Source organism: Balaenoptera musculus, chromosome 8 (assembly GCF_009873245.2).
Source record: "Balaenoptera musculus isolate JJ_BM4_2016_0621 chromosome 8, mBalMus1.pri.v3, whole genome shotgun sequence".
NCBI classification, from domain to species: domain Eukaryota; kingdom Metazoa; phylum Chordata; class Mammalia; order Artiodactyla; family Balaenopteridae; genus Balaenoptera; species Balaenoptera musculus.
Genome location: NC_045792.1, coordinates 107,740,408 through 107,754,328, shown reverse-complemented (window position 1 = coordinate 107,754,328; position 13,921 = coordinate 107,740,408). Strand labels below are relative to the sequence as shown.

The following is a 13,921-nucleotide window of genomic DNA, read 5'->3' as shown; positions in this document are numbered from 1 at the left end:
GGGATTTGGGATTAGCAAATTAGACTATTACATACAGAATGGATAAACAACAAGGTCCTACTATATAGCACAGGGAACTATATTCAATATCCTGTGATAAACCATAATGGAAAAGAGTATTTTAAAAATGTATATATATATACATATAACTGAATCACTTTGCTGTACAGCAGATATTAACACAACATTGTAAATCAACTATACATCAATTAAAAAAAAAAAAGATCCTGCTGTTCCCTCCGTATCAAAGAGGAGGGCCTGGCCTGAAACTATCCTAACCTTTCTCTTGCTAATACCTTCTTGTCCTGTCCTTCTGCCTATAAAAACCTTCCATTGTGTACAGCCCCTTCTATTTACTACTGGGAGGCTGCCCAGTTCCTGAATCATTGAATAAAGATTAGATTAGATCATCAAATTCACTCAGATGAATATTTGTTTTTTTAAACAAACTTAACCAGAAAACTGTGAAGTGCCCATGTTAGGAAGAGGAGGTCAGAGAGACTAACGGTGAGGGCTGAACTGTGTGCCAAATACTGTCCTTCCAGAGCAGGAGGCCACGAAATGGCAATGTCTGCACATGAGTTAGAAATATCAAGGCGGAACCCAGAGGCTACAGGAGAAAGGAGAAAAATGGAAAATGGAAATGGACAGCTATGGGGAGCAGGGCTCGGAGACGGGGCAGATTGGGGGGGGTTTGTGTATTTCGTTTTTGTTATCAAGCTTATAGAATTATTTATGAATTACAAACCCATATTATTATATAAAAGAGCAAACTATTTGTACTATGTATAAAGGAACAAACCACTGGATGAATCTCAAAAGCATCATGTTAAGCTAAAGAAACCGGTTACAAAGGAATGTACGTGGTGTGACTCCATTTGTATGAAATCTAAGAAAGGAGAAGACTAACCTTGGGGGCATCAGCTGGAAAGGGGCAGGGGTGCCATGGACATGGCTCTATCTTCTTTAGGGTGTGATTGCACGAATGCACACAACTGTCAAAAAAGAAAGCTCCTAAAATCTGCATATTTTATTGCATGTTATTTATACCTCACTAAAAAAGTGTAAAAGTGAACACTATTTGATACAACATTCCCAATTGTAAAGAGAATTTTTGTCATATTACTACTTGATACTACATGACTTTTATAATATTTAAAGCATTCAGAGCACAGAAAAAATTTTTTTTTAATTTTAACTAACATAACACTGGCATATAAATTTAGATAAGAGAGGGAAATCCTGAATAGATACTAGCAAATGGAAACAAAGTTTAACATACCACATCCATTTGGAGCTTATAAAGACATGCAAAGATTTACCATGTTCATCTCAACATATGCTAAGAAGAAATCTGATAAATTCAACAACCATTCTCAATTAATTTTAAATCCCCAAAGTAAAAATAACTAAGGATGGATATAAATCTGAAACCAAATCAGAAACAGGAAGAGCTTTCCAAGTCAAGTTGGGAAAAAGACAAAAATGCCTGTTATCAAAGACATTTGTTCTAGAAATGATCTAGAATATTGTTCTAGAAACGCTGGCCAAGAAAAGTAGTTCTGAAAATGAACTGAGGGATGTAAACATTAGAAAGAGGTAAAATTAGTTTTCTATTATATAATTTCTACTTGAAAAAAAAAAACAAACTAAGAAAATCAATAGAATAACTACTAGACCCAATAAGAGAATGTAGTAAGGTGGCCAATTACAAAAGCAACACACAAAATCTCAAGTTTTCCTACATAAAAATATTAACCACTTGGGCTCCCCTGGTGGCACAGTGGTTGAAAGTCTGCCTGCCAATGCAGGGGACACGGGTTCGAGCCCTGGTCTGGGAGGATCCCACATGCCGTGGAGCAACTGGGCCCATGAGCCACAACTACTGAGCCTGCGCGTCTGGAGCCTGTGCTCCGCAACGGGAGAGGCCGCGACAGTGAGAGGCCCGCGCACCGCGATGAGGAGTGGCCCCTGCTTGCCACAACTAGAGAAAGCCCTCGCACAGAAACAAAGACCCAACACAGTCCTAAATAAATAAATAAATAAATAAATAAATAAATAAATAAATAAATTTATTTTAAAAAAAATTAACCACTTAAAAATATCATGTTAAAGATTCCATTTGTAATAGCAGCAACAATAAATAGACAGGAATAACTATAAGAAGAATATAGGGCAGGGGTTCTCAACTGGGGATGATTCTGTCCCCAGGGGACACTTGGCAATGTCTGGAGACATTTTAAATTGTCACAAATGGACGTGTCCATCAGGTGGAGGCCAGGGATGCTGCTATACACCTTTCCGTGCACAGGACAGACCCCCCACGACGAGAATGATCCAGCCCAAAGCAACGGGGCTGGAGCTGGGAAACCCTGATATACAGGATCAGATGTATAATGATGGATGACGGGTGACTGATGACTGAGAGTTTCATGTGGTCTGTGATAAGTGGGTTATAAATTAACCAGCAGTGTCAAAGCAGCCATATCTAAGTGACAGGTACTGTAGGGCAGGGACTTCGCCCGGAATTCGTGTCTATCTCCCCCACGACCTGCACAAGCTACGCACAGGAAGATGCTTCATAAGCATCCAAGAAGCGGTCACAAACCAGCTCCTGTGCGTCCGGCAGCGACTCACCGACTCCTGGACCACGGGGTAAACCAGCGCAGCTCTCGGTAGTTGCCTTCATTGGCCAAGGCCATTTTGGGTCTGATGAGCAGGATCTTCCTACAGGCAGGGGGACAAGGCCACTCCCGAGATGAACACGCCCCATGACAAGGAGCAGCCGCCGGTCCGTCCACCCCGACAGTCGACGGGGACAGGGCAGCTAAGACCCGGCAGGGGGGCACTTGTGGGCAGCTGATGTCCAGGGTCTGCGAGGGGACGTGACAAGGCCTCTCTCCCTGGACTGACTTCCCAGCAATGGGGCCACGTGTCCCCAAACCCCACCCCGTGGCCTCTCTCTTTCTAATACCTGAAGGTGTCAGTGATGGCAGAGACCAGGAGCAGTGCCACTTGAGTCACCTGCCTGGTACACCAGCCCCCACTAAGGTAGGTCCAGAAGAAGCCTCCCTGCACACGGCCCCCGGGGACCATGCCCCAGGGCACTGGCACGAGTGCCCGCAGCCCCCTAGAGCTCAGGGGAGACAGGCAGGTCACTCTGCTCCCGGCGGTCACCTACCTGTTGAGAAATATCACCCTGCAGTTGTAGCGGACGTTTCGGTGCATTATGGGCCTGCGGAGAGAGGGGACGCACACACTTGTTGGCAAAGAGCAGAGTTATGCGTCTGTTTCAACATGAAGCTTCTCCGTCCTTTATGAGAATCAGAAGGCTCCCCTGTGGCTTTCTCAAACCAAAGTTAACAACAAACCCAAGTGTTTCTGCCACAGCGTAGGCTCTAAATGGGAGAGAGTCCTCTAAATAGAGCACCAAGTCCCTCCCTGCTCAGGGCTCTTCCTCTCCTCCTGGAAGGTTCTCGGGCCTTCCAGTGGCTCCCTCCCTCCTTTTCTCACATCCCTGCTGTCACATCACCTCTTCATCCCCTGCTGGCCTCAGGCATTAGCCCCTGTGCCTCCCCAATTCTCCCTCCCAGCACCTCTCCTGACCCGAACACCCCTTCCCCAGAATGCAGGCTGCAGGGCAGGGGCAACGGGTCCGAGGGGCTGGGGCTGGGGTGGGGGTTGGTAGGCGCTGAGCAGGTCTGCTCACCCCTCTGTCTGGACCCTTTTCAGGATAGACACTGTGTTTTACATCTCCTCCCGGACCACCTGGTAGCTTCCTCCTCTGCAGGGGAGGGGACCAAAGCTCCAGAGGCTGGGGTGCTCTGCTGGCCACTGGCTGGGGCAGAGCTGGGCCAAGACGGGGCAGAGCTGGGGCAGAGCTAGGCGGAACTGAGCAGAAATGGGGCAGAGCTAGGCGGAGCTGGGCAGAAATGGGGCAGAGCTGGAGCAGAGCTGGGGCAGAGCTGGGGCAGAGCTTGGGGCAGAGCTGGGGCAGAGCTGGGGCAGAGCTGGGAAGAGTTGGGCAGAGCTGGAGCAGAGATGGGGCAGAGCTGGGGCAGAGCTAGGCGGAACTGAGCAGAAATGGGGCAGAGCTGGGGCAGAGCTAGGTGGAGCTGGGCAGAAATGGGGCAGAGATGGGGCAGAGCTGGGAAGAGATGGGGCAGAGCTGGGGCAAAGCTAGACGGAACTGGGCAGAAATGGGGCAGAGCTGGAGCAGAGATGGGGCAGAGCTGGGTAGAGCTGGGGCAGAGCTGGGAAGAGTTGGGCAGAGCTGGGGCACAGCTGGGCAGAGCTGGGCAGAGATGGCAGAGAAGGCAGAGCTGGGCAGAGCCCAGGTGTTGGAGCCCAGCTCAGGGTGAGAGCGCAGGAGCTCAGGGCAGAAGCCATCAGGCACCAGGGGAGGATGGCCTTAAGGGGTACCTAAGACGATGGATTGTCAGATAAAACTAATAAGACAAATAAATAAATGCCCTGGGACATTAGTAAACAAAGCAGTGATGCAGGAGGAAATAAAACCAACCATTAATAGCGTGGGCTATCAAGTCAGGTGGCCAGGTTCCAATCCCGCTTTGCACTGGCTAAGTCCCGCTACCCTGGGTTCCTCCTCCCAGAGGGACTGAAGGACAGGATGCAGGCGGGGGTGCCCCCAGTTGTGCCCACGGCACACGGATGCCACCAGCAAGGACTCCCACTGCTGTGGTTTCTAATCCTCCCCGGGCCAGACCAAAACCTGCCTGTGTTCACATTTATACAAAAATGTGTTCAAGGCAGGAGGTAAACTTATATTTTAAACAAAACAGAGACCCTCAGTGAATATCCGATTTCCAATTGGAGTAAGCCTCTTGAACAAAAACAAAAACAAACAAAAAGCACTACAAGGAAAATTGAAGGCTCAAAACATAAAGTTAAATAGCAAACAACATACAAGTAAAAGTATTTTTATCATATGTGGGAATGGGTTGATATTTTTCACATATAAAGAATTCTTAAAATAAATTAGACACAGACACTTCAATTGTAGGCTAAAGAACAAGTGTCACAAATGGCCAAAAAACAAACAAGAGAGTTCAACTTCCTAAGTCATGAAAACAAATAAATAAGATCTTTTTTTTAAAAAATTATTGCGCGTTTTAAGATTCTATTTTGTTTCTTTAAGTTTTCTTTTTTTTGAGCTAGCCCTTTGTGATCAGCGCTAAGGATAACACGCCTTCAAAAACAGGGCAGGAAGGAGGCTCAGCACCTTTTTCCTGGAGGATAATTTGTAAAGACAATTTCAGACGGAGAATATCAATGACACCATGGTATGACGGTTGTTTTCTTCAGTTGTGCTTACAGATCCAGATAAATGCTGGATTTCCAAAGAAAAATATCTTCAAATATGATTGTTAGCACTTTGAGGGCAAAAAGCAGAAAAATTATAATCGGATTACAAGTTCAAGGCCAGCAGAGGAAAGTGGAACAAAGAAAACACACAAAAGAAAACGGGAAAAACAAAAAAGAAAACAACGTGATGACTAGGACATTTAATAAAGTGGCCAGCATCAGTCCATGTGGTGGGTTGCGTAAAGGCCCCCAATGATGTCCCTGTCCCGATTCCTAGGACGTGTGAGCATGTCACCTCATGTGGCAAAGGGTACCTTGCCGGTATAACAAAGTTACAGACCCTGAGATGGGAGATTATCCCGGACTCTCTGGGGCCCTCATCATAACCACAAGGGTCCTTCTGTGAGGGAGGAGGGACAGTTGGAGGGCACGTGGCAGTGGAAGCAGGGGTTGCAGTGATATGATCGCTGGCTTTGAAGATGGCGGGAGGGGGAGGGGCCACGAGCCAAAGGATGCGGCCCTCCAAGCTGGGCTCTTCCAAGGAAACCGATTCTCCCCCAACAGCCTCCAGAAGCCCAGTCCTGCTGACCCATTTCAGACTTCTGACCTCCACACCCACAAGACAACAGATTTATGTGGTTCTGTGTGTCGCATCTGTGGTACTCTGTCACACAGCAGCAAAAGAGGAAACAAACATGGTCCCTGTATCAAGAATGATAGTAAATGCGAACAAACTGGGTTAAAAATCTCATCTGTTCACTGCTTAGAAGAGACCCTACTACACAGATGTCACAGCGGGTTGAAAAGGAAGTGCAGAACACGTGCAGGGCCAAGGAAAAGAAAGCAAACTCGGCTACTTTCACACCACATAACACAGAATGAAGGATGCAAACAGAAACAAAATAAAGGCCCACCAGTGGGCTCTGGTTACACAAAGCACATCACAGACACACTCAAGAATAGTCCTAGGCCAGAGCCCTACCCACGTGACCTGCACCCGTGGAAACTATACCCTATGGACCTACAGGCAGACCTCGTTTTATTGCACTTTGCTTTACTGTGCTTTGCAGGTATTGCATTTTTTTTTTTTTTTTTTAATTGAAGGTCTGTGGCAACCCTGCATTGAGCAAGTGTATTGGCGCCATTTTTCCAACAGCTTTTCCTCACTTCCAGTCTCTGTGTCACATTTTGGTAATTCTCGCAATATTTCAAACTCTCCACCAGGAAAAAGATTACAACTCCCTGAAGGTTCAGACGATGGTTAGCATTTTTTATCAATAAAGTATTTTTTAAGTAACGTAAGTACGTATATTTTTAGACATAATATTGCACACTTAATAGACTACAGTATTATGTAAATGTAACTTTTATATACACTGGGAAACCAAAAACTTCGTGACTCACTTTATTGCTATATTTGGCTTTACTGCAGTGGTCTGGAACCAAACGTGCAAGGTCTCCAAGGTCTGCCTGTAGACGACGTGGGCCTACAGCTATGGAACCTACACCATATACATCTATACTTATGGAACCTGCATCTATGGACCCTACACTATACGGACCTACACCTATGTAACCTACACCTATGGACCTATACCACATGGACCTAAACCATATGGAGGAACCTACACCTATGGAACCTACAGCTATGAAAGCTACATTTATATACCTACACCCTCTGGAACCATATGGTCAGCATGTCGATATGAAGTGATGTGGAACCACCCCAAGACTTACCATTAAGTAAAGAAAGAGCTATACATGTGAAAGGGAGACCCTGTGCTCTCAGCTGTGCAAAGTGTGTTCCCACATGCACAGTAGCATCTGGAAGAACACACAAAAAAAATCTCCCAAGAGCTGCCTCCGCTGGGGGAGTTAGGTACCTGCAGGGCTAGGGAGGGAACAAACTTCACTTCTCTACAAGAGGCCTTCCGTATCTTTGAAATGTGCAGATTCCACCTCCCTGACGTTAGGATGGCTCCAGACATACGACGCCCTTGAACTTGCCTCTTTCCAAGCTTGCCTTTTCCCATGCTCACGCCGGCACTTACATTCCCACATCACAGATGATATCCTGAGTGACTGGAGACTCCAGAAGGGCAGCCAGGACCTGGAGCGAATGCAGGAGGGTGTCCGACTCGTAATAATGATCCCAACATCCGTAGCCACTGCAGAGGGAGGAAGCAGAACAGTGAGCCCTTGAGACACACCGGGTGGGCCCGGGGGCAGGGGTGGGGCAGGGGCCTAGGGGCCTAGCGAGTCAGAACGTGCAGGGGTGCAACCCAGGCCTTGGTATCTTTATAAAGCCTCCCAGGAGATTCTATTGTGCAGCCAGACTTAGAATCACTGCAACAAAAAAAAGAACAAAAAAACGATGCTTTTTATTGGAAATTCATGGACTGGGCCCCACCTACTTCTCACAGTTGTCAGTTACAATGAGAAATTCTCTCTCATGTCAAAAAGTGTCTGCTCTTGGATTTTTTTTTTTTTTTAACCTTCAATGTAGCCCAAATCCCACTAATCTACAAGAAAGGGATGCGAAAGAAACAAAGCTGGACCCAGAGAAAAACATTCCTCAGGCAAAGGGACCATGAATAATCATTCGAATGCCACTCACACAGCTACTCCTGAGTTTCTTGCTATAGATACTGAAGCTTGTAGTGGGCTGAATGGTGTCCCCCCAAAAGATGTGTCCACACCCTAACCTCCAGAACCTGTGGATGTGACCTCATTTGGAAAAAGTGCCTTTAGAGATGTAAGTGAAGGATCTGGAGATGAGATGACCCTGGCCCTAAATCCAGTGACAAGTGTCCTTACATGAGACAGAAGGAGGAAAAGCCATGGAGAAGAGACGGGGCTGGGGCTGGAGGGGTGCAGCCACAAGACAAAGAACTGGGAACCAGAAGCCTGAAGAGGCAGGAAGGACCATCCCCTGGAGCCCTGGAGGAAGCAGGGCCCTGCTGACACCTTGATTTTGGACTTCGGGCCTCCTGAACTGTGAGAGAATAAATTCCTGTCATTTTAAACCATCCAGTTTGTGAAACTTTGTTACAGCAGCCCCAGAAAAAACTAATACAATGCTCAATGAGGTCCTAACAGGGGAAGTGGGTTGAGAGTAATTTCTCAGTCTGGGAGTCCCAGTAACGAAATGTACAGAATTTGTAAAGTACTATTTTATTTTCTTTTATTTATTTTACTATTTTATTTTATCTTATTTCACTTCATTTTATCTTATTTCCACACCGCATGGCTTGTGGGATTTTAGTTCCCCAACCAGGGATGGAACCCCGACCCTCGGCAATGACCGCGTGAAGTACTAACCGCTGGGCCGCCAGGGAATTCTCTGTAAACCACTTTTAAATCTTCACAAGGTCCTTCCCACTACGCATGGCCTGGAAGTGATGTTGCAAACGCCGAGCAAACTTTGCACACATGAACACAAATCCCCAAACTGGCCCTTGCCATCCTTAATGCCTTGAAAAGCATTCCTCTCGGCCTCTGGTTCTGATAAGGGGGAGAGCCTGATTCTTAGATGAAAACGGGGTCCAGACCTGGGATGTCCTTTCCTCTCCAAGGACAGACTCCTGCCTCAGGGGTTGTCGCTTCCTTACCTCCCAGACCACATATGATACCAAACACCAATGCAATGCCAGACGTCCAGCCAGCTTTGACATCAGTCCCGGACTGGGAAAAGTCAGCCTCTCTACGAGCTCCTGTGTTACCCGACATAGGAATCTGGGATCACCCAGCCTTGCTGGGCCCGCTCTTGTTCAAAGGTGCCAAGCAAGCACACTCACGGGCTTCTGATGGTCTCCTAAATGGGCCTGCATGTCTGCAGTTCTCAATGCCCGCCGCCTCCTTCTTTGCCCTTTCGGCTGAGGGGAGCTGAGATAGACGCCTCTACCTGCCCACCCTGGGGTGTCTGTGTGTTCTGCTCTCACCATATTTCCAGTTCTGGTCCAAGCCTGTATCTTGCTCCTTTGTGTTTGGCAATTTCAATACCTACATGTACAGAGAGAGAGAAAGAGGGGCAATTTCAGCACCTACAACTGGTCCAAAGGCAGAACCAACCCTCTGCTGCCATAGGTGTCGTAAAAAACCAAAGGGCATCTCCCAGACCCTGCTGACACCTGCAGGAAATGAGACACAGGCAGGGCCTGCAGGGCTGACCCTCAGCACCAGGAGGAGGAGGGCAGGGGCGAGGGGGGGAGTCACACACTGGTAGTTTATTAACCACAGATGCAGAGACCCGTGTAGAGAGAAGGCAGGACCCAGAGGCACCAGCAGCAGGAACCAGCTGCCTCTGGGTTTGAACAGCAGGCCGGGGAGGAAAGGCTGGCCAAGTGGAGACTCAGCTCTGGCCACCGAGACTGCCTCTCTTCACTCCAGCTAGATTTGCTCTGAGCTCTGATGAGATGAGAGCAGGTTGAGATTGAAAAAAAACAAAAAGGATGAAGGTCCGAGGCACATGGCTGATAAGATGCCGTCACCTGAATCATTCTGTTTTTACTACTGCGGTTGGCAACCCTGCTGCAGTAACCAGCTGAGGGCAGCGGTCTGAGGTGGACGAGCCTGTAGGGTGCCCAGGGCAGCCCCACTTCAGGTGTAAGATGTCAACATGCAAACTTGCGCTTTCAAAGGTGAGCTGGTGCAAGTGACAACTGTATGGGGACCCCCGTCCAACACACACACACGATCACACCTAGTCTCTAAGCTGGGGGGCTCACCCCTATTCCACTTCCCTCTTTGGGTCGGTTATCAGCTCTAGAAATGTCACATGCGACCCCAAAGATATTTGAGGACAGGTTCACCCCAGCCCCATCCCCATCTCCACCTCCACGGCCAGACTTTTCTACCACGTGTACATACCCACGTGTCCCCAGGCAGTGTAACCCACTCCGCACCCCCATTCATGAGGAGGACCAGGCGGGCACAGGCGTGGTCATAAGATAGCTTATCGTATCTGTCCCATGCAACGGCTGCGAGTTTCTCCAGAGCAAGGCTGCGTGTGCGTCACAGCAAGCCTGGGCGGCCACAAAGGACCTTCGCCCCTCTGCCCCACGCCGCCCCTAGACTCACTCTTTAAAATCCTTTGCAAATTGCCCTCGAAGTCCAGGGCCCCACTGGGTTGAGCGCGCAGGTGGCCACGGTCACCTTCCGGCCCATCCTGGCTGCAGTCGCCTGGGCAAAAGGCCGGCCGGACAGTGGGTCTCTCTGTCCTAGGGAGACAGGCGGGCCGCGTCTTGTGTCCTTCCGGGTTGCCCCGTCCCGTCCCGCCAGGCCTGCAGGGAGAGGACCGCAGAGCCCCAGCGTCAGGCCCCGCCCAGATCGCCCCGCCCCGCCACTCCCCGCCCACGCCCCTCGCCCCGCCCAGCCCGCGGAGCTCCCCGCCGCGCCTGCGCAGGAGGGAGGCCCGCGGAGCCGCGAGTGCTTGGCAAGGGGGCAACCGCGCTAACCCCCGCCCGCGCCGCCCCGACTCTGACCGGGCAGGTGGGACGGTCCGCCAAGTCCTGGAGCGCAGGTGGAGAGGGGCCGGCCCGCCCGCGTGCCCCTATCCCTCTATTTAATTCCATACCTCCCCGCAAACTGCATCTTAATACGCTTGTGCAACTTTATTTTCCCCCGTGATATTAATTACGTTCTTTTGGTTATTTATGCGTTTGTCACTGCATTGTGGAATAAAGCCCACTTTATCCGTTCATAACGGGCGGGGCATTTAAGTTAGCAGCGTTGTGGCCAGCACACACGCGCATGCTATTTTCATTCCTGTAATGCATCCCCTGTGAGGGCAACTAGTTTCTCTATGCCTACCGTTTGCCAGTTTCCGCGGAGCTGCACTTAACCTGTGCCTCGCCGGGCGTAGGATATGCATATGTGCAACTTTATTAAATGTTACCCAATGTCCTCTCTGAAAGCATTTGAAACCTATGCACTACCAGCAGTTTTTCAGGTTTTGTTTTCACATTCACCCTTTAGTCCCCTTAGGGTAGGAATTCATTTTTTTCCCCTTGTGAATAAGTAGCTGGGCTGACCATCGTGATGGAATAGGCCATCCTTTTCTACTGGTTTGCAATGCTGCCTCTGCCATACATACTGTACACCGTTTTCCACATTTCAGACAAACTTGTATCCTGTTTATAAAGTAATGCTTGTTCATGAGCTTCAATTTGGAAATGTCAGAAAACCACAAAAATGTTTATATGTTCATTCATTTAATCCTCACTTCGACCCTTTGGGGCAGTTTTCATTGCTAGAAATACCTCAGTTCTTTCCAGTACGCTCAAATATCTCCTGCCAACCATGGCTGATTCTAGGCCTTGGCCAGGGAAGGAGCAAATCCTCCAATGTCTGGTTGGAGCAGAAAATAAGGATGTTCTCCAAAAATGATGGGAACATGTTATTTGAAAAGAAAGAATCAGTTTGGAGGGGTTCCCACTGGCCAAGTATGGGACAGTATGGGAACGTTAAAAAAAAGTAAATGACAGTACAGGATCGTAACTCAATGACCAAAAAATCTATTAGTCCATACTGACAAAAAATTAAGTAAGAGAGGGAAATTCTTTACAGAAAAATGCCAACTAATAAATATTGAAAGGATGAGGAAGTTAGAAGATCACCCTTTTTGCATCAAGACGTTTGGTTCAGGCAAGAGCCATCATTAAATGCTAGATAATTGGACCGAGGGTTATTTGCGAGCAGTGTATTTACAGTCTCAAAGTATCACTCCACAGCTTACTCGTTAATCATGAAAGGAAAAATGGAGACTTTTGGCAGATACCACCTGAACCACACGATCAAACTTACCATCAACAAAGGGACAAAGTGACATCGTGTTGCCTCCTGCTATGACGCATGAAGATGTGACATCTGGGTAGTATATCATCCTGCCCCACAATGTGTAACCTAAAAGCAAGGACAAGGAAAACAGCCAAACCAAATCAAGAGACTTGCTGTGAAAAGCCAGCCTTGACTCTTCAAAATTGTCAAGGACGGAAAAGAAACAATAAAACAAAATAGAAAGCACTGCTGGGGCAGTGGTCTAGATTAAGGGAGGCTGACGAGCTAAATGCACAGTGTGGTTCCCCGATTGGATCCTGGGTTTTTTTAAATGAGCAATAAACATGATTGGGACAATTGGAGGAAGCTGAATATGGATAATATATTAGACAATAGCATTGAAGGGATGTTAAATTTCCAGCGTGTGGTCATTCTATTTTGGTAAAGTAGAAGAATGTCCTTGTTTTTAGGAGATGGATACGGAAATATTCAGGAGGGAGGTATCATCTGTAGCTAATTAGTGGTTCGGGGTGGGGGGAAAAGGAGGGGATACACACACCTACAGAGCTAGAGGGAGAGAGAAATTAAATGTGGCAAACTAGTGACGGCTGCTGAATCTAGGTATGTGGGTGTTCACTTTACTATTTACTCAACTGGTTTGCATGTTGGACATTTTCAAAATAAAAAACTACAGGGGAAAAAAATGTCTCCGTGAGGGACACAGAGACGGCCATCCAGATCCCTCTGCCAGTAAAGCTGATGCCCGATGTTGGAAGTTGGGGGGAGCAGCAGACACCTTCAGCTGCCCTCCCCTCCAGGGGCTGCCTGGGTTGCACAGCTGCCCAACCCAAGGTCATGCCCTTGCAAGGGCAGGGGTATATGAAGGAGGCTTGGCCATTCTTGCTGTCCACAGAAATAATCAATAAACCAACCTATAAGAGGAATAGAAGAGTTTTATTTGAGGCAAACTGAGGATTAGAGCCCAGGAGACGCTGATTCAAGAAGCGATTAAAACGACAAAATGGGAGAGGCTTCTAAAGGCGAAACCCCCCAAAATGAGAAAAGTTGTTTGTCAAGAATCGAAATTGCAGTTGGCAAGAAGTAAGAGTGCTTGTTAAGCAAGGATTGGTTGGGGTCCAACATGGTTGCATAGTTACAAGAGGAGACCTTGAGCCTTTCAAGGTTATGGCTGGCAACCAGCAGCTATTGTTCTGAGAACAGCTGGTGGTGTCCTTGAGGCTGGCACAGTTCAGAAAATTCAGGTTCTCAGTGATGTAGGAACATGCCTGAAACCATGTCCACAATGGCCACCCAGATCCATTTCAAATGCCTGAACCACAGTCACTCCCTTTTGAGTTTTTGAACGCATTCTCTTCTTTAATGGTTAAAGCAGATGTACACCGCACGTTTAATAGGCCACAAGCAGGCTGTTCTGGTGAGCCTGAAGTTCAGGTTGAGCCACGTACAAGCCGGGATGACTCCCGCACACCTTGACCTGTGAACATTTCTCTTATCACTGCCCAGGGGACAACTGTGAGGGTCTCTCTTATTAGGGGGCTTCCCCACGTGGTTGACCTAAGCTGCGGGCTCGCATCCCCACTCAACTTCTCTCTCCGCCCAGCTCTGAACACTGTGAGCCCCCCCAGTAAACTCCACCTCCCGCTCCCTTCCTGGGGAAGGCCTGTGATGGCCTCCTAGCCGCGGGCTCTCCCTGACACCCCTGAATAAAACTGCTACCCACACACCCTGCTTTGATCTTCCCCACACCACTTTCCACCATCTGACACCCTATGTGCCTACCTGATTGTTTATTGATTAC

General features: G+C 48.2%; 1 protein-coding gene across 1 annotated transcript in view; it reads right to left on the bottom strand.

Annotated features, from left to right (window-relative positions):
• Positions 1 to 10,611, bottom strand: part of NADSYN1 (NAD synthetase 1) — a 33,442-nt gene extending 22,831 nt beyond the window's left edge. The window contains 6 exon segments of the mRNA XM_036860713.1: positions 2,638 to 2,727; positions 3,182 to 3,235; positions 7,377 to 7,493; positions 9,267 to 9,327; positions 10,405 to 10,450; positions 10,453 to 10,611. Coding sequence (XP_036716608.1) covers positions 2,638 to 2,727; positions 3,182 to 3,235; positions 7,377 to 7,493; positions 9,267 to 9,327; positions 10,405 to 10,450; positions 10,453 to 10,491 — 407 coding nt within the window. The 5' untranslated portion in view covers positions 10,492 to 10,611.
• Positions 10,612 to 13,921: the final 3,310 nt, after the last annotated feature.